We start from the raw sequence: 19,210 nt of genomic DNA, 5'->3' as shown, positions 1-19,210 counted from the left end.
CCAGACATCATAGATCACTGGCTTCCTCTCCGCAGACAAGACAGATCGAAGGAGGAAGGGTAAGAGGATGAAGGCAATGATGTGGTGATAGAGGTGATAGGTAATTCTGCCTAACACTCTAAATGAAAAAAAAAAAGCCAGACTCTTAAGGCGGATGGGTTTCTATGCTGGATGACTGCTTATGGGGTTATGAGGCAGGAGACATTGTACCTTATCAATCCTCTCAAGTAGCAGATATGGTTTCTCAATAGATGGCTGTTTGACCGAGCAGGATTATTGTAAGAGTAGATTAGCCCGCTTCCTGATCGGCAGTGAGGCCAAAGTGTGTACGAACAGCTACTGAAGATTTCCAACCATGTTTGTGAATTCTGCACATTAGTTAGTTCACAGCTTCAGTTTTGTTTTTACCCCAAAAGGAAGAAGAACATTTGGCACCCAAGATGGCGTACTGACCGACTTGGAGGACTCCAGCGATCCAGAGGAGAGGGTGTCCCGGCTGCTCCGGCTCTTCGAGCTGAGGTGCGGCGAGGACGATGGCGAGTCATCGATGTACGGCAGGATGTCGTGGTGCCTCCGCTGCTCCTCCGCTCGGTCTGCGTCGTATCCGTACGTCGGAGGGGTCCCAGTGAAATGTCCATCTGTGCGAGGAGAAAAAAGAAAAAGAAACGTAGGTTGAGGTTTCTGTTTCATGAGACAGTTTGCAGCGGCCACTATTCTACGTTTCTGCAGAGCAGTTCCTTGTCAGTTATTAAAAATAATACGGACACCAATATATCTACAATGAGTCAGCCGGCTGATTAGTGGTCTGGCTTTAAGTTGCAGGTCAAACACATTTGCATATTCCCTATCAACTGGTTAAAAATAACGTTTGTCCTGCCACTGTAAAAACATCCCAATGTCCATGTTTTATTTGCATAGTTGTGATCTGCTAAGTAGTAAAAGATAGTCATTTGTATGCTATTCAAATTCTCTCACTTTTAAACGTACACTCGCCAGACAGTTCATTAGGTACACTAGTGAGCATGAATGCAGTCTAATCTAACAGTCCTGCACTAAATCTTATCTTCAGGAAGGTTATGGTATTCAGGCTGTGGTTTGTAGTAATATTGTGTTGTGTTGTGTTGTGTTGTACTGACACATGTTTCTATTATTTTGACAACCTCATTTTAGTCAATAGCAGAAACACAATTTAATTCAATCCAGTTTAACATCACCACAAACTAGTGGTGAATTACCACCTTTCTGACGGTGTTGCAACATAAACTGAACATTGTTTCAGTGGGGGTTTCAGTGCAGGAGTGTTACATTATGATGCATTTGTATTCAGTAGTGTACCTAATGATTAGGCAAGTGAGTGTAATACAGATGTGACATAGTTCCGATGAAGCTTTCTGCGCAGCACTCTGTGTTAAGACAATGGTATGGACACGTACCTGCAGCACAGTGTGCAGGATCATACATTACATTTGCTGATTGGTCTCGCAGAGTTAATTACCAACGCTAATTAAAGCAGTTCTGGAATCTGGGGCACACCAAATGAATCCTTCCTGCATCTTTCCTTGTGCATTTGCACAAAAACATAAAACTTAACGAGGCAACACTTGAAAAGGACCAACTTAAAAACTGGGTCAAGGTTCAAATTATTCGAAGCGCAGCCTCTCCAGGGAAATTTTCAGCAGCCTCTCTTTGACCTGCTTCTGCGGTGGCCGCCATCACTATCTCTGTGGGAAAATAACAGTGATCACGAGTGCTGCTCTTTTTTTACAAAGAGAGGTAGGGGAGACGGAAAGAAACAACTGAAACAACTGAGCTGGATGCATACGAACTACTGACTAGGAATGACTTGTTTTACAACGTCACACTCAGTGAGGCACCGAAGCTGGGGCGTCCGCTAAACATGCCGAGTTAAAACTGTTCTTCCAGGACGGGAGAGTACAGTCAGCGGTTCGGGGAATGTGGTGTGTAACAGCTGGAGGGAAGACATCATACATCTCTGAATGTCACAGAGGACCTTTTACTCATCTCCTCCCACTCCTACATTCAACAGAGCTGCACTTCTTAGAGAGCTGGCCGGGCCTCCTCTGAGCTGCTGACTCAGACTAATAACATGCCAAGAACCCTGTCCGGAGTCACAAGCACACACACATAGACCACTCTACAGTTCACACCAATTTTGTGTATTTTTAAAAACACATTCAGCTTTGGTTTTGCGAATATTTGGCTTTTAACCGCACATATGCAGGCATGAGGACGTAAAGTTGACGAACACAGGGATGAAAGAGAGAATGCGAACAATGCCAGCGTGTCCGGGGTCTGCCTGACATTCAGCCCACCCACCGCTTGCGCCGCGTACTCACGGCTGCTCGTGTGTGGGTGCGCCTGCTTCGACTAACGGCATCCTGCCAGGCGAAGACCAACATAGAGGCCCTGTGTGTGTGTGTGTGTTGTGTGTGTGTGTTTGGTGCAAACAGTCTCTTCCCACATTACCAAACGTTTCAGCCAACCGAACTTTGTAGTGTAACACACTTTCTTCATTCATTTTAGTCTTAAACACGCTGCTGCTCTACGGCAGTTATGCTTTTTATATGCATACTGGACGTTATTTAGACATGTACCACCCACCTAGACCAGACCAGGCGCCCCCAACTCATAGCAATGACACTCCTTGATGGCAGCAGCCATCCCCAGCAGGATGCAGCCTGACACAGGCACACACACACAAACGGTTTAGGAACAACTAAAAAAAAAACATGAAAAACAGCACAAGGTGTTGACCTGGCCTCCAAATTCACTCGATCCCAAACTGATCACGTATCTGTGAGATGCACTGGAACAAGCCTGATCCACAAAGACCCCTCCCTTCAACCACATAGGACCCAAAGGCCCCCACTAACAACATCCTGTTGCCAGACACCACAGGACACCCTCAGAAGGCCCATGTCCATTCTCTGATGATTCACAACTGATTTGGATACACAAGGGAGACCTACACTATATTAGGAAGGTGGTCACAATGTTATGCTCAACACTTTATACGCCTTCCTTCAGCCTCATTTCAGTCTTGTAACTTGCCATAACCTTGCATCATCTCCAACCTTTCTGGGTTTTACAGCAAAACCCTTCCCATAACTCCAGAAGACAACAAAAAGACACGGCACACTTTTAGAACTGATTCATTGCTCGTCTATAAATACCGGGTGCAGATTTGAAAAACACCAAGTGGGAAATGAGCAAGTTACCATCCTGGCATGTTTTTTTTTCTTTCAGTTTTTTTTTTAACCCCGCCCGCTTTTGCACGTTCACGTTATGAAGCCTGACAACTCGAGCTTGACATTCAAAATAAATCACTCCTCCAGCTGTTTCTCTGGTACACTTTAAAAACTGCAGGACTTTAAAAATAATATCCTACCTTTCCTGCCTGGGAAAAGTGCTGTCACTGAAAACACACACTGAGACTGTGAGTGTGTGTGTGTGCTGTTGTTGTTGTTGGGTGGTATGCCTCCAGTGCCCACACGCTGCCTTGAGGCCAAACATATCGAGCATCCAAGCATAAATGATAAATCACCTCCTGGTTAAAGTTGGCACAGACCTTAGACAACAATCGTGAATAACAACGCTTAAATGGAATGAATTACGGACGCATAAAATGGCAAATTAATCACATTGGTTCTGACTAAACCGGGGAATGTAAGTAGAACTTACTAATTTTGTTTACAGAAATAGTCTTTTGATAACTACTTACACACGTGGGTTTTTTTTTTTTCTTTTTTCAATCTTCACATCTTCACGTATCTTAGCATGTTATTAGGTGCAACAGATTTCTGCACATGTAGACCATGACCTGTGGTTTCCAAATGGGGGAGGGACTAATGAGTCTGTTAATGGGTCACTACAGCCTGTGGACGTTAAACACTAGGTTTCAGTCTGTCCACGTCTGACCTCATCTCGGCCCAGACGCTGCCTCTAACGGGGCCTTGAGTAACTTTCTGTCTGTCTGCCTCTTGCGCGCTTTAGCATTTTTGCTATCAGTTTCTCTTTTCATGTTTCTCTCCGTGGTGTGACCTGGCCTCTTCATCTTCCTCCCCATGCTACTCACAGATCTGCATCTTCCTCCTCTCGCTCTGACCCGCTGCTCTTTCCCCTCCTCCCTCGTACGCCAGACCATCCCCCACAGGAACGGAGCAAGCCGTGTGAGGAAAAGCACCTATGCCTGAGAACCGGCACGAACAGACACGCACATTCATACACGAGCGCGCAGACAGAGCACTGCCTCGCATTCTTCTCCAAAAAACAGTCGACCCATTGATTTGTTCCTGGAGCTATTGGCAAAACAAAACAGCCAAATGCTGCTTTGAACCACAGAAATAAAACACATACACACATGAACATGAGCGCACACAGTCCTGTAAAATGTTTACATGGAAACAGTGTTTGGGAGGGGAACAGGTCTTTTTCCTGCTGCAGGTGGAAAACCAAAATCACATGGGGAATAGCTGGTGCTCGGCTGCCATGGCAACACGAAGGCTTTTCCAAAACAATATCATAGGCAGGGCAGGGGTATCAGGGTATCAGGGTGTCATGTGACACTAATCTGTTGATGGGATGTCCTAGAATAGAATACTACATACAGTATGGGAGATGCTTGCAGATGTTGAATCAGTACATCTTCAGAGTAGTATATATACTATTAGGATTATTATATGTTATTGTGAGCAAATCCTGAGGAGACTACAGCTGGGTATTAATTATTTATATAACAGATAATATCCCTGCTATCCCTGTTTATATGAGCTCAAAAGATCTCTTATGGCTGCTTACATGTACACAGTAATTAACATTTAGGCTTCTTTTCTTAAATGAAAACTGAAAGAGAAATATTTAAAACTGCTTTCTTGAGATAAGAAGATCAGTAACTCTCTAATGTATATATGGAGCTAGACGCAAGCATCTATACGCACAATATACCACGACTTTTTTTTAACCTTAAACAACATTTAATGTTTGTTAATTAATTGGCAGACGGATCCTTCAGCCAGAAACTGCAGTTCCTAAAACGACCACTTGAGGCAGGCTCCAGACACAAGTCAATCTTTCCATGTTAAAATGCCCAACGTTACAGCAGGAATGTTTACACACTGGTACCAAAAATGGTTTTGCTCTTCATAGCTAATTTCTCCCTGTTTAACTGAATTTTCATTTGACTCATAGCTCTCTTCCACCAGCCTCAGCTACACTCACGCTACCCTAATCCTCTTTGGATTCGCCAAGAGTCAGCCGCTGCCAACATGGCGACAGCTGGGGCCACAGCACTGAGCTTCAAAACCGATGGCCGTCAGACTTCAGGAAACCTATGGGTGAAACTATACTGGGTGGCTTCTATCTTCATGCTAAGCTAGGCTAATTGTCTAGCTATTATCTTCTTGTTTTGCTCTTAGAAACAGAGTAAAAGTGAATTTTTGACACAGTAGTTTTAGCACAGTAGCAAAAGAAGTTCATTTCCTTTTTCAGCAACTCTTGCATCCAGATATTTTCAAATGATACCCCACACAGCCAATTTACAATATGATTTCTAGTACTAACATATAGAATAGGTAATCTTATGTTATTCTTCAGTCTATAACACTCCATACATGCACACACACATATGAGGAATTCAAAAGCTTGAATTGAAGGAGAGCTGTGGCCGACAGACAAAGGAAACAATTGTTGCCTGAAGCCCTGCAATGATCTGTGTGGTATAGGAAGCATTTTTTATTTTTATTAAAGAAATTACTAAAAACAGAAAGAAAATGATAAATAACCAATCCAGAGCACAGGGACAATGCGACAGACTGAGAGGCGTGAAATTAAAGAGGAAAAGGGATTGACTCTCGAAGGAGGCATAAGATATCCTCGATAGCGAGCTGCCCTTCCATCCCCCATCAGGCTTTGCACTCAGCGTGGCAGTCATAAATCTGCCCTGACTGCCGACGCCTTTATTGGACCTGGGGTAGAGGCCTGTCATCCCCACGGTGCCAATATAACCACACCTCTATTTCTCTCTCACACACACACACACATGAGTGCCACGCACCTTAGAGCCCCGCCCAGCCCCATAGGATGCTAATGTTACGCTGCTCAGAGCCTTCATTCCTAATCCAGCTATTTGATGAGAGAGGAGAATGTAATCAGAGGTGGATGGTGTGTTTTAATGCCCCCCACCCCAAATCTGATTCGTATACAGTGTGCTACTAGGCCACAGTGGAATTGGGAGGGCTAAGCTTATTGAAGAGGCCCAGTCTGGATACTGGAGATAAATAGGAGGCATTTCCCAGTTTCCTGAACAATGCTGCAATTCTCATTACAGTTAAATATATAAATATATCAACTATATATAGGGAACAGAAAGGGCACCACCTCCCCTGAGTTCCTCCAACCCCTAAATATCCAATTTAGAGACAATTTAGCGCGGGGGAGAAGGGGCTGGTTGACGAGTGAAAAGTGGAAAGCTGTGGAAATGAAAGTGAAGCCTCAGCTACAGCATCGCTGGAGGGTACAGACGTGCCGTCAAACAAACTTGAGCGCTGCGTTTCTCCCGTAATCCTCCCGCGACCGCACAGCCACTTGACAGCAGTTAATTTGATAAATGTCACTGTCGTGTCATTAGAGGGCAGACGCGGTGCCATAAACTGGAAGTGGCTCTATTCTTAAACTCCAGAATATATGCAATTTAGACGCAAAAAGAAAAATCTGAACGTGTGGCTCCTTTCAGCTACTCTTGGAGATGCAGAAGTGTGGGCAAACATTGAATGTAACTAGACTGCAGAAGTAAAGTGATCCTCACAAGAGTCATTTTGCTTCAATAAACGTGTGCATTTGACTGCAAGAATCTACATCTCCGTGGAGACAACGTGTCCCTGGAAGCTTGTTTTCTTTCATGAATTTATTTTTGTATTTCTCCTCTGAGAGAACCCAGGGGGGACCCACACACTCCCTGTATCAAGACCTTACTTTCCTCATCTCGTTTGCCATTACTTATGAATGCTATTTCACCAGTCACAGCCCCCCTGATGTCTATCTGCTGGCGAATTCCTTGTTTCCCGCTTATTAACATACTCGAGTTGAGAAATCATAATAAACCAATTTGTTTGCTGGAGGTAATCTCTTTGCCTCAGAATTGATAATCTCTGTGGAAACACGCAACAGCCGATTTTGGTTACAGAGCTGGGGTGAAAGCCAGGTCCGAGAAGCTGCTCCTTTAAAAACTAACAGCGCCCCCTACAGTGAGCAGTAATCCTCCCTTTGTCTCAGGATGAAAGGGTGAAAGACAAAACCGGGATGAAAGAAAAGTTCTGTGGCCCGAAATCACACAGCGATGAGGAGAGGAATGAGGATATTTGTATATACAGCGTGTTTGCATGCGGCAGCGTCTTGTGTACTCGGTGGCTTCACGGTGTTACAGTTTGTACTATGAGCTATGTGCTTTTGTGCATTTTCCTAAACTGCTCATGGGAACAGATGCAAATTGTTTGTCCATGTTGTTTCCATGTCATAAATCTCTGACACAGAAACAAAAAAAAGGCATGTATGTCAGCCAGGCATGAGTTATTTCACCTGGAGCACTGCCTGAGGCTGCGCTGCTTAGCCAAAAGACAACTTAAGCACTAAAACAGACTGAAGGTGAATCTAACAGCACTGAATGAATACTGACATGAATTATAACATTAAGAACGCTTTGTTTACAGACCATGAACAAGCTTAGGGGACGATCTTGAACATTTCAGTGCAACATTTTGGTGACTTCTGTACTTGTACTGGTGATAGCAAATACGGTTTTAACATTACAAGCCAAACAATTCTGAGGGCAGCAAAACAAGTGCTGGTTATTTGGCGACTTCTGTACTTGTATTGGTAATAGCAAATACTGTTTTAACATTACAAGCCAAAGAATTCTGAGGGCAGCAAAACAAAATGTTGTTACTTTAATAATGAAGTGATCTGATTTCATGCTCCATGCAACATGCATTTAGGGACAGCGCCGCTGAGGAGTTGGAGATGTGCAGCCAGTCGCCTGCAGCTCTTCGTCTAACAGCTCACTGTGGCTGCTCCCTCTGGTTCCATTACTTCCCGCTATGTTTCAAAGGGATAGTAATCACTGACAAACACATTGCATTTCCTGGGACTATTTCATAATAAAAGTCAGCTTGCGTTTCTCCACTTTCATGCTTTTAATGCGAAGCTAAAGTAGTAGGAAATGTTCAGTATACACCCGAATCTCTGAACCCGTCCCACCACTTGACCTTGATTTAGCATTCTGCATTCATGTCCAGATTTCTGTTTATCGAGATTATGAATACAGTATGCACAGTATGAGCCCTAACATCCCCAACATTGACATTATAATTCCAGTTTTATTATACTCCCTACTGTCACAAAGAGATGTATGGTACCTCTCTAATCAGCTATAATTAGGCACAAATTAAGATTAAGATAAAGACATACAATTTGCACAAATACAACACAGTGGAAAGCAACACAGCACAGAAGCTGAAACCAATAAATGTCAGTCATCAGTGTCTTGCCTGATTTCAATAATTTAGACATTTGACATCTTTTGTTTAGTCTAATCCTTGTAGACTTCTGAAGACTTTGCCGCCAGTGGATGCTGTCATAGATTTGGGAACAGGGAGACTAAAAATTCAACAACAAAAAAAAAAAAAAAAGGCTCAGATAAAAAGAAAGACAGATGAACAGAGACAGAGAGAGACGCTGGCAGGTAGGCAGGTTGTAAATAGAGAGAAACGGCCCTGCCGCAGGAATAAATATAATTGCAGTGGAAATAAAGACATGGACACAGAGGTAATTACACAACCAATCATTCAGCCAGTCACTAAGTCTGTCGTCTCTTGTGTGTTCTGTCAGCTTCACTTTGCTGTGTGTTTTACATCCTCCTCGCCTCTCTCCGTCACTCTCGTCTCTGGCTTTCTTGTCTCTCTCGCCGTCTTGCCTCCGTTTCCTTTCATCGCACAAGACTTTCGAGCTCAGCAGACACACACACACACACACACCGCTCTACCCTTATCCTGCCAGACAAACCTTTGATTCCATAAGCGCCTGTCGTGTCTTCTCCGTCAAACGCTAAAGTCATTAGGAAAGAGACTCATTACTCCGACCCTCGGAGCATCATGGGGGAAATAAATGTTCAAATTGCTGCAGAATCACACAGAGACTCTGATTAATAATACAGCAGGCTAAATTACCAGCTACGGACAGCGCTCATTAGAAAGCTACGGGAAAAGATAATGCGCGATGAACAGCAGAAAGACGCTCGGCTTTAGGATGTGAAGTCAGCAAGAGGTAGTCTATGGGAGTTTAATGTGGAGGGGTGATTTATAACGTGTGCAATGTGTCCCTTTGCATTTGATGAAAGTAATCACAGCAATAAGTCATTCTTGTCTCCACACTTCTCTTCATTACGCAACAGAAGAGCTTTCTGTCCCCCCAGCTGTTTCATCCCATGAATACTATCTTTCCTCGACATCTCTCGCTCTCTCTAGATGCGCTTTCATTTCCTTTCCAAGTTGGCCTTTGCAGCAGCCAGTCCGGGATCTCACGATGACGACGGCGGCGGATCTCGCGGGGCGGACCTCAGCCCTGTGACAGTCTCTCTAATGTCTCATGAGCACCGCGGCGATTGCGCTCGTTTCTATGTGGGCGCGGAGAACAGCCTCATTAATTTATATAAACTGAAGCAGGCACTTAAATCTCCACGGCCCTCTGCAAAACACTCCGCGGCCCACCATAAGTAAATGTGTGGGTTTCAAATGCACTAACTGACAGAAATGCTTTTTCTTTGTCTTTGAATGAGCTGTTAAACTTGAAGAATGTGTTAGATCGCTGAACCAGCAAGACAAAGTTTGACAAAGTTTCACATGAGGGAGTGAAAATCCTCTTGGGTAGCCACTTTGAAGATCTGAATTTGAAGTTTGAATTCTCAAATCAACAGACTTGAAAAAAAGGGACGAAGGGACACAGGAAGTGACGAGCAACAATGTGGTGACAATAGACAATAAAATGAAATTCAGCAATGATAAACCTTTGGCGGTGCAAATTCGGCAGGTACCAGGTTGAACTAATCTCATATTTGAGGCGACCAATGAAGGTGAATTGTACAGACATTTACCACAAGGAGACACCGTCCACTACTTTGGGTCCTACCACCAAATTCATGCTGATAGTGAGCTTGGAGCATGTGTGAACCCAGATGGAGCACTGTTGATGGTGTTTTCTTTTTAAATACAGAGCGGTGACAGCAAGAAGAGCTAGCTCTTGGCTCAACGTCCAGCATTGTTCTGCTTGTTTTACTGGAAACATTTGAGGTAGGAAATATACAAGATGGTTACCTAGGCAACCAGAGCCTTGGATTGTCCACTAGTCACCAATTGTCAGCGACAAGTAATCACTTCATATCTGGACAAGGAAAATGCATGTACTGTATCTCATTATGAATATCAGTCATTTGCCAGCACAGGCTAGAAATGCTAACAAGATAAATATTCACTTTGATGATGCAAAGACTTAAATAGAACCTGAATAACACTGAATGTTTGTTATTATGACTTCTCACTTATTTGCTTATTTCAGCCATGGCCATGTATAGGCTGATTTCTTTGTTTTTACCTCTAACTACAGCAAAAATGGGAGTCTAAAGCCAGCCTTCTTTACAACAGTTCATTGGTACAATTGAGAACTTCAATTTAATGCTGTGCCCAAATTTTACCACATGTTTCCTCCAGGTTGAAAATGGTTATTTTCTGTAGCTAGACTTTGTATCAGTGTTCCATAAGCACCTCACATTCAGGTTATTGAGAGATAGACAAGCAAGCTTAGAGGGCCGCATTAGCGCCTAGAGCTATAATTCCCATTGTTTGCTAACACGCTGTAAAGATGTACTTAGAAACAGCTGTGCATGAAAGGCTAATGTTAGCATGCTAACATCAACACATTGTGTAATATTAAACAAAGGCTCCAAGCTGGTAACATTGCGTTAACATTGTGCCGTTTGACCATGCTAGCCATCTTAGTTTGGTGCAGTAGCATGCTAACACTTGCTAATAACCACTAAATACAAAGTACAGCTAATGTAGATGGGACTGCCAATTATTTTGTGGAAACATGATTAAAGAATAGCCACTCTACATTACAACTAATTACTATCATGCAATTGCAGGTGTTTTTTTTTTTTATGTGTTTGTGTGTCTGTTGCTTGAAGCTGGAGGCATTTAAAGCTCCGCGCAGAGCAAAGGTTAGAGGTTAGAGGTTAACGTGCTGGAGGAGCGGGGACAAAGGTCACATGGGTTTTGTGTTACTGTGTCTTCATGTGTGTATGCCTGGAGCAGAAATCCAATTACCAAACAATATTACTGCTTCAATCAATAAAACCACCGGCTAGAAAATGCACAGTGGCCCTTATCAGCTGCACAACCCCCCTTCATACCATAAAATAATAAAAACATCAACCAGGCCAGTAGCTTAAAACAAGTGATTGACTGTCTTTAAACAGAAAGAAATATATAGCTGAAATCTTGATAGTGGGAAAAAGTGTTACAGTTGGCATTTTTGGAGTAGCAGCCATTAAGTGCACTGCAGTTTCTGAAGTGCATCACTATTGATCTCACCACAAAGCTTGGAGCCTTACAATCGGATTCCGCATTTAATGTAAGGCGTTGTTTAAGCCTTTACTGGCAGGAGTGAGAGTTTTCATTTAATTCACTGTGTAAGACTTTAATGAGGTCAAAACTGAAGGGAAACATGCTGAATGATTGCTACAGTCTGCCTGATGTACAGTACAATTTAGCATTTAGATTTGATTTAAGACACTGTGCTGGCAAAAATGAATTAGATAGGCTAGGATAGATGAATAACTTATCTGTCTGACAGGCAGACACTCAGCAGAGGTGTACTTACTCTTCAATGTAATAATATGATATAATAATGTGATGACTGCACTTAAGCAAACATATGGTTGGTTTGGAAAGTAAACCACAGACAAATATTTAAAAAGATTTCCCAGGAGAACTGCTTCTCCAAGTGCTCTGTATAAAGTAGTTGTGAGTCCTATAATGGGATCACGGTATGCACTGTTTATGTGACAAGGAGCTGCAAGGGTCCTGCATAATAGATATTTATTCTGGCTGCACAGCAGATAAAAAAAAAAAAAAAAAAACTACTGAAGGCTGCATCCACATACTGTACTGTTGATTTTCTAAATGTAATCTAAAGCTTTTAAATCCCACATACTGGAGAATAAGCAGGGGTTGGTGAACGTCGATGAAGTATACAGGATACGTTGAAACTAGAAGATTGTTTGCAAACAGGATGGTGATTCATTAGGATGCAATCATTTATACACATTATTTCATACAGCAGGTCAAGATTCAGTGATGTGTTTTCCCGGCATTACTTCCTCTCACATCACATCACCCTCATTACAATCCCCAGAGCACTGTAGAGCAGGTAACGTTATGCTCCTGCTGCCGTTGCTGCTGACTCCGTCTCCAGGAAACCGAATCAAATGCGCACAACCTGCATCAGGACTGCGTGACAAACAACTGTGTCTATGTCACTGGCTCAAAGTCTGATAAGTTTCTGGAATCTGAACTAATGATTCTTTGAGCTGTGGTATTTCCTGTTGAATCACATCCTGAATGAACAATATTTCCTTGTCTGGTTCAAATAATTTGAATTGGAGATTCTAACTTAACTGTTTACACGGTCACTAAATAAAATTATCTGATAAGGCAGATAGAGTGTGTGTTTACATGCTGTAAAATATCACTCATGCGAGAATTTGCTCAAAGTGAATCTACTCGCTGTGGAGCCTCAAATCTCCCAAACAGAATTCTATTGACTACGCTGAGTTTATTCAATAGATTAAGATCATTGAGACAATTTTACAGACCACATGCATGGAGACTTTGTTCATCTTGTCCAGCACTTGTTTGAATGACTCATTTTCTGTCCCTCCTGGAAACTCATCCACCCAAAAAGAGGAACAATCAGATCTAGTGTTTAAAATTAATATTAGGTTCTTAGATTTTTCTATTTAATGCATTATCTAAAAATTGTACCATGCCATTACACCAGTCCGTATTTCGTCCGATCGTCTCAGTCTGTTTCACTTGAGGCAGTTACATGAGGAATTGTTATTATCAGCTGTTAACCCATGAGACCACTGCCTTAGGGATGCATCGTTGTATTACTTCGTTTCATTAAGAAAATCATCAATCTATGGAATCGGTTTGATATTTCAAACCTATTTCAAACAATCCAAAACCGCTGCCACAGTTTACTTCAACCCTGTCCCCTGTCCCCTGTCCCCCGTCCCCCGTCTCCCGGCTCAGACATGATGGCCCGCAGCAGCGCTTATCATCCGCGAACAGCAGAACGAGCACAAAAGGCTCCAGTCTGCCTAATCTCTGGTCAAACACAAGCCGCAGCATCATCGCTGCTTAGGGCAATAAACTGCTGCTTTATGCCGGGATCCGTTCAGGGGACACGCGTTAGGACTTTGCTAAACGGACCGTAGAGATATGCCAAAGCCTGTCTCCGGGGGAACCGTTGCCCAGGTTACCACAGCCAACAGGAAGAGAATTTCATTTCTGATTAGGTAACCTGTCAGGGTACTGAAGAGGCTTTTATGCATGCTACTTAAAAAAAATAAGCAAAATAATCCCAGGTGAATGTCTAATGAATGGTTATTTTTACTAGCAAACTCCCAGCAGTGGCTCAGATTTGTTGGTTTGTTGGATTCTGGATCTAACCTGCCTTATCAGCATAGCTCCACGATGATTCAAAAGGAAAACCATCAATTGAAAGACAGCATTCCAACATATGGTAAATGCCATTTCACAACCATTCAATGCATTTCTCACCCAATCGTCTTCTCCTCCTTCCCCCTCTTTACACTGGCACCGGGCCAGTCTGACTGTCTGCCAGCTTCAAGCGTCCCAGCATCAATTACCTGAATCCAGCACTCACACATTCCCATGATGGCTCTAAAACCTACACACCCTTACAACATACAGTACGTGACTCGCCCACACACAATACCCTGTCAAATACACACTCATCAGATATTAGAATTAAACACGCTTTCAAAAACCTACAGCAGACTTTCAGACATTTTCTTTCCATGGATTAAAAAAAAACCTGAACATTGTCGCTAAATGAGGACAGTGAATAATTAGGCAAATGAAAAAAAAGGAGCCTCCACAGACAGTCATTTCAATTATCTGGCAGACTGGCTGCTGTTGTCTCTTGAAGGTTACGGGCTCCTCTCACCACTCTGTCCTAAGGGACTGAGTCATGAGGAACCAGTTTGCTATATGATGCCACTCCACACGTCCCATGCTAGATCTTGTCAATAACCTGAGCTGATTTGTCTCTGTGCTGTGAGGAGCATCTGTGTCAACACAAGGCCTGAAGATATTCTGTTGAAGCCTTCTCCTCAGGTGTCACAAAGATCGAGGGATTTCCGCCGGATTCCACAAGATATTTCTAATGCTAAAACCAACAATGGCATGCAGCCAATCCAACTGCGCTATACGAACACCTCTCAAACCCTCACTTCCAAATCCCCCCAGGTATTTATATTGGACGTACAGTCTTGAACCAGTCTCCTTGGCAGCAGGACCAATGCTATACTCTAGGTAGACCTACATCCATGCTGCTTTCTCTGCTTCCCTCTGAAACGTTGACACACTGCCCTCCACAGCTCCCCCACAAGAACAAAATAACCCAACATCATGCAGGCAGTCAACACCTACACATAAACATAAGCGAACATAGGAAATATGGTCGAAAAACGTGGAAACAAAAGCAGCATGAGTCCGAGCGTATCCACTTATGTTTGCTTAGCGCACTGGGCAATCGTTGAAGCACCTGCGTGCAGACAGATGCCTGCTTTACTATGGAAGCACGGCTGAAACTAACAATCATTTTCATCAGTTAAATCTGCATTTAAGTGTTTGTGGACCAATAAATCAAGTGAGCGGATACAACGATCAGCCACAACATTAAAACCACTGACAGGAGACGTAAATAACAACAAACTTTGGCATTCATGTGGATGTTACTTAGACAGTACCACCCACCTAGACCAGACCAGGCACCCACACCCCATAGCAATGATACTCCTTGATGGCAGCAGACACCCTCAGCAGGATGCAGCCCGACACAGAGGCACACACAAAAACAGTTTAGGAACAACTCAAAAACACTAACACGGTGCTGGAATAGTACAGTAGGTTATGTAATAAGTGTAGTGGTACAACAGGCGCACTTACAGAAAAAAAAAGGCTTGAAATATATTCAGTTAACTTTACAGGGTGAGATTCTTCAAAGTGCATGACTTCCATCAATCCATCCATCCGATGTGATTTAACAAAAGATCAGTACAGACATGAAATACACCCTAAAGCTTTTAAAAACAGATGAGTTGAATCATTTATTTTTTTGGCCACAGATGAAGATCTAGGCAAAAGAAGAAGGACCGTGGGAACAACAGCTACATCGTTTAATATTACTCTTCAGCCATATAATGCTCCATAGAACATCTGGCGCTAGAGGCACGATAAAACATGAAGTGTTAAGTATAAACACACAGTATGCCTAAATGCATTTAAAGGTTCAAATTTGGAAAAGTTAGTTGAATTTATGGCACGCTGCCCACCCTGCTGGGGTACAATGAATCTGCTCTCCAAAACAAACTGTCCTCACAGAAACGATCTTGTGCTAAAAAGTGAACATGAACCCGGCACAGAAAAAGGGGAGGGGGCCCACGGAAAGCTAGTGAGAGAAACACAGAGAGATGAAAGGAGATAGGAGCCTCTCAAAAGCATTGACTGCTTAGAGAGAGAGAGCGAGAGAGAGAGAGCGAGAGAGAGAGAGAGAGGCGGTATGAATTAGTCTTTCTTCTCCGGCGCCTCGAGGGAGGAATGATATATTCAATTTGGGTTAAAAGAATGCGTTTAGAAAGGAAACAGTCTGATAGGCCTGGAGTGCACGCAAGGCTTGGATTGGAGGATTAATGTCTTTGCCGTGTTTCTCTGCTGGATGGTAATTGAGAGAATCAAGAGTGGAGCTTTTACTTGAGGCAGATCAAGGCTTCAAGCTGTCAGGGAGAACTACAAACATGGCCACGAGGGCAGAGGACTGTCACTCAGCAAAACTAAGCTAAAAACGACAAACTCAGAAGGATTCATTCCGTTCTCTGTTGCTTCATCTTCACCTCCTCTATTCTCTCTCTGTCACGTCTCAAACTTTCTACTAATCATTTCATTGCTCCTCTGGTCCCCCCCGTCATCCCCCCTCTTGTTCTCTCCGGGTGATGACCGATATCGAGGTGCCAGTTACACGGCCCGCTGGGGTAACATTAGCCCTCTTATGTAACGAGACACTACAAGCGAGGGAGAGCGAGGCACCGCAGGTTGTAGAGCCTCATATGTATGCATGGGTGTACGCCCACGGGTGTCATTTGACTTCAGTGCATTATGAGAGTGCAGAGGAGCATATAAACGCATTTAAAGCTTCCATTCCTACAGGCAATCATGTCGGTTTTGCTCGACTATACTTAACGGTTAATTCAAAACAAGCACTTACGTTATGTGAAGCCGCATCCTATTTGATTTTGTGTAGCTAAACAGGGTTTAGTTACACACAAGAAAAGTGTTCAAAATCAAAGTAATGTGACTAAATGTCATATTTTATTGAACGTTTTATATAGCGGCAAAAAAAGTTGGAAAGACAGCATTAAAAGAGATTGTGGTTCAATAGTATGGATAAAAAATGAAAATGAATGTTGTTCAAGTAGTAGTAACATGAGCCATAAGTCGTGAGAACTTCGCTGCTAGGCAACTTTTTCTGTCTAGAAGCCACCCAAACTGTTTAGCATGCTAACAGTTTAGCATGCTAGTCCGCTAGCAGACTGGTAACTTAACATGGGACATTAAAGAGGCACAAAAGAATGAGACCACTAAAAAGTATCAACTCTGCCCTCTGACATATCATCAAAATTACATTAAAAGAAAACTCCACAAAACTAAATTTCAACATATGAACTCACCGTCCACCTTCAGCATCTCTGAAAACGTCAGCGTACACATCACAACTTGTGAATCTGAGCTTTTCAGAAAATGTTTACTTTCAAGGTTGGGAATACCACAAGAGGACTTTTCTCACGAACATGATAAACAGGACCTCATTCGAAGGCTGCACGTGTACACTAAAGCAAAGGATGACTTCATTTCACTGGGGCTACAGTTTTGTGAATGCTAACATTTTAACTGCCGTGTGAAAAGTCTGTTACTAATATAAAATGACAAAGTAGGAAGTAGATAGTTTAAGCTTCTGTTTATCCTAGAATATGGATTGTGAGCCAGTGGAATATTTTCTTTTTAAGCACAATTGATGAAAGAAACCCACAGTGTCTTATAATAGTTAAAGATGAAGTCAGTCAATCCTAAAAAAGACTGCTGGTATTTCAAGTCAAATAGCAAAATAGAGACATCGCCAAGCAATGACACCAACAAGAGAGAGCAAACAATGGCCCACAAAGTGATGCTACTACAACCCACTACCTTTGGTGACCAAGTAATTGATGCTACAGTTGCAGCTGCAAAGCTAACATGCAGAGAGGCCGAGATTGTTTCCCAGATCCAGCTCGACAGAACCGGACAGCAATGCACCTCACTCAAAGACCAGCCCAAAAGTGTCAGCAAGACTTCTTCTTTTTCTGCGAGTCTGTCATTGCAACCCAGGACCCTGAATGAAAGTACTGCAAGTGCATTAAAACTGTAGGTAGTATATTAAAGATGGACGTAGCCACCTGGACTCAAAAGTGAAGCAGGAGAGACTGAAAGTGCAACACCACTGATAGCTGCTAGGGGCTGCCTCCAAAATAGAAGACGCTCACTCAAATATTGTCGACTTCTCTCATGGAAAGCTAATTTCCACAAGCCCCTCAGGTGTCATTAGCTAAATTCACCTCTTTCCATTAGTGGGGTGGTGGCCACATACCTCAAAGGGAGCTATGTTTAAAGAAATGCCTTGCTTGATTGACATATCTGGTCTCAGGGTTCTGATCAACCCCTCGCTCCTCCCCAGCTCCTCCCTCTCCTCCAAATATGGTCACTTGGCTTCAAAAGACAAAAAAAAGATGGCGAAAACCAAAGGCTACACTCCCACTGGCACAGGGTGATGTCACTTAGACTCCATCCATCTTTTATATACATTGTTGTCCATAAAATTTAAACCTTTCCTTTGTATCCTGGTGCTCTTTTAGCACAACAGGGGTTACTGAGGATTTTAAGAACATGGCGTTACCACAATTCGCCTTTCAAACTAACACCTAATTCTGTTTTCTGAACTTTGTCTGAAGCTAACTGATGAAAAAAAACACATGGGATTATTTTTAGAAGTATCCTCCTTTTACTTTTTCTGCCTACATCTATGACACACTCACCAGGACATGAGTGTGTCGCAGAGTGAAGGGAAACATGCTGAAAGCACAGCAGGCTCCTGTACTCATTGAGACAAAGGCAGATTTCCCCACGGAGTGTGGGCGTCCTCCAGCTCTGTGGAAACGACCTCCTTTGGTGTTTGTGTGTGTGTGTACGTACAAAGTGACTGGGAGGGCAACGCAGGTTGGGGGTGGGGCAGCTGTGGGTGGAAATGGTGCACAGCAGCACGGCACGGTCTCTCGACCACCAGACAGATGTGCAAAACTGCCGCAGTCCCACATGCTTATTACACACCAAGGGCAAGGCAGGGGAGCCGTGCACACACACATGCTGCCACACGGCGTGCCTGGGCTAACATGACCTCATGTTGAACAGAACGCAGCGCAAGGACACATGAACGCCATCCATCAACACTGGGGCGGATTTTCACGCAACTGTAGTCCGCACACATCAGGCCAGATGTGCGTGCTTTGCACCAGACGACAGCTTCATCCAAATCAACACTCAGACAGGGAGAAACATTAAACTCCTTATGACCTAAAAAAGAAGGAAATATGGAGCGAGAGATGAGAGAATGAGAGAGAGAGAGAGAGAGAGCATGCGGAACTAAAATAAAGGAACAAAGGAGTCATTTTTGTCATCATCGCTGTGAGGTGTATGACAATGAATCAACTCCAAGAGGGTGTGTGAGCTAAGTGATGTGTATCTTA

General features: G+C 43.2%; 1 protein-coding gene across 1 annotated transcript in view; it reads right to left on the bottom strand.

Annotated features, from left to right (window-relative positions):
• The window catches only part of bcr (BCR activator of RhoGEF and GTPase), an 89,645-nt gene that overhangs the window by 35,905 nt on the left and 34,530 nt on the right, over nt 1–19,210 (bottom strand). The window contains exon 2 of the mRNA XM_084572483.1: nt 454–638. Coding sequence (XP_084428609.1) covers nt 454–638 — 185 coding nt within the window. The remainder of the gene's footprint in view (nt 1–453; nt 639–19,210) is intronic.

This window comes from Chelon labrosus, assembly GCF_963514085.1.
Source record: "Chelon labrosus genome assembly, chromosome: 22".
NCBI classification, from domain to species: domain Eukaryota; kingdom Metazoa; phylum Chordata; class Actinopteri; order Mugiliformes; family Mugilidae; genus Chelon; species Chelon labrosus.
This window is presented reverse-complemented; position numbering and strand designations above follow the sequence as displayed.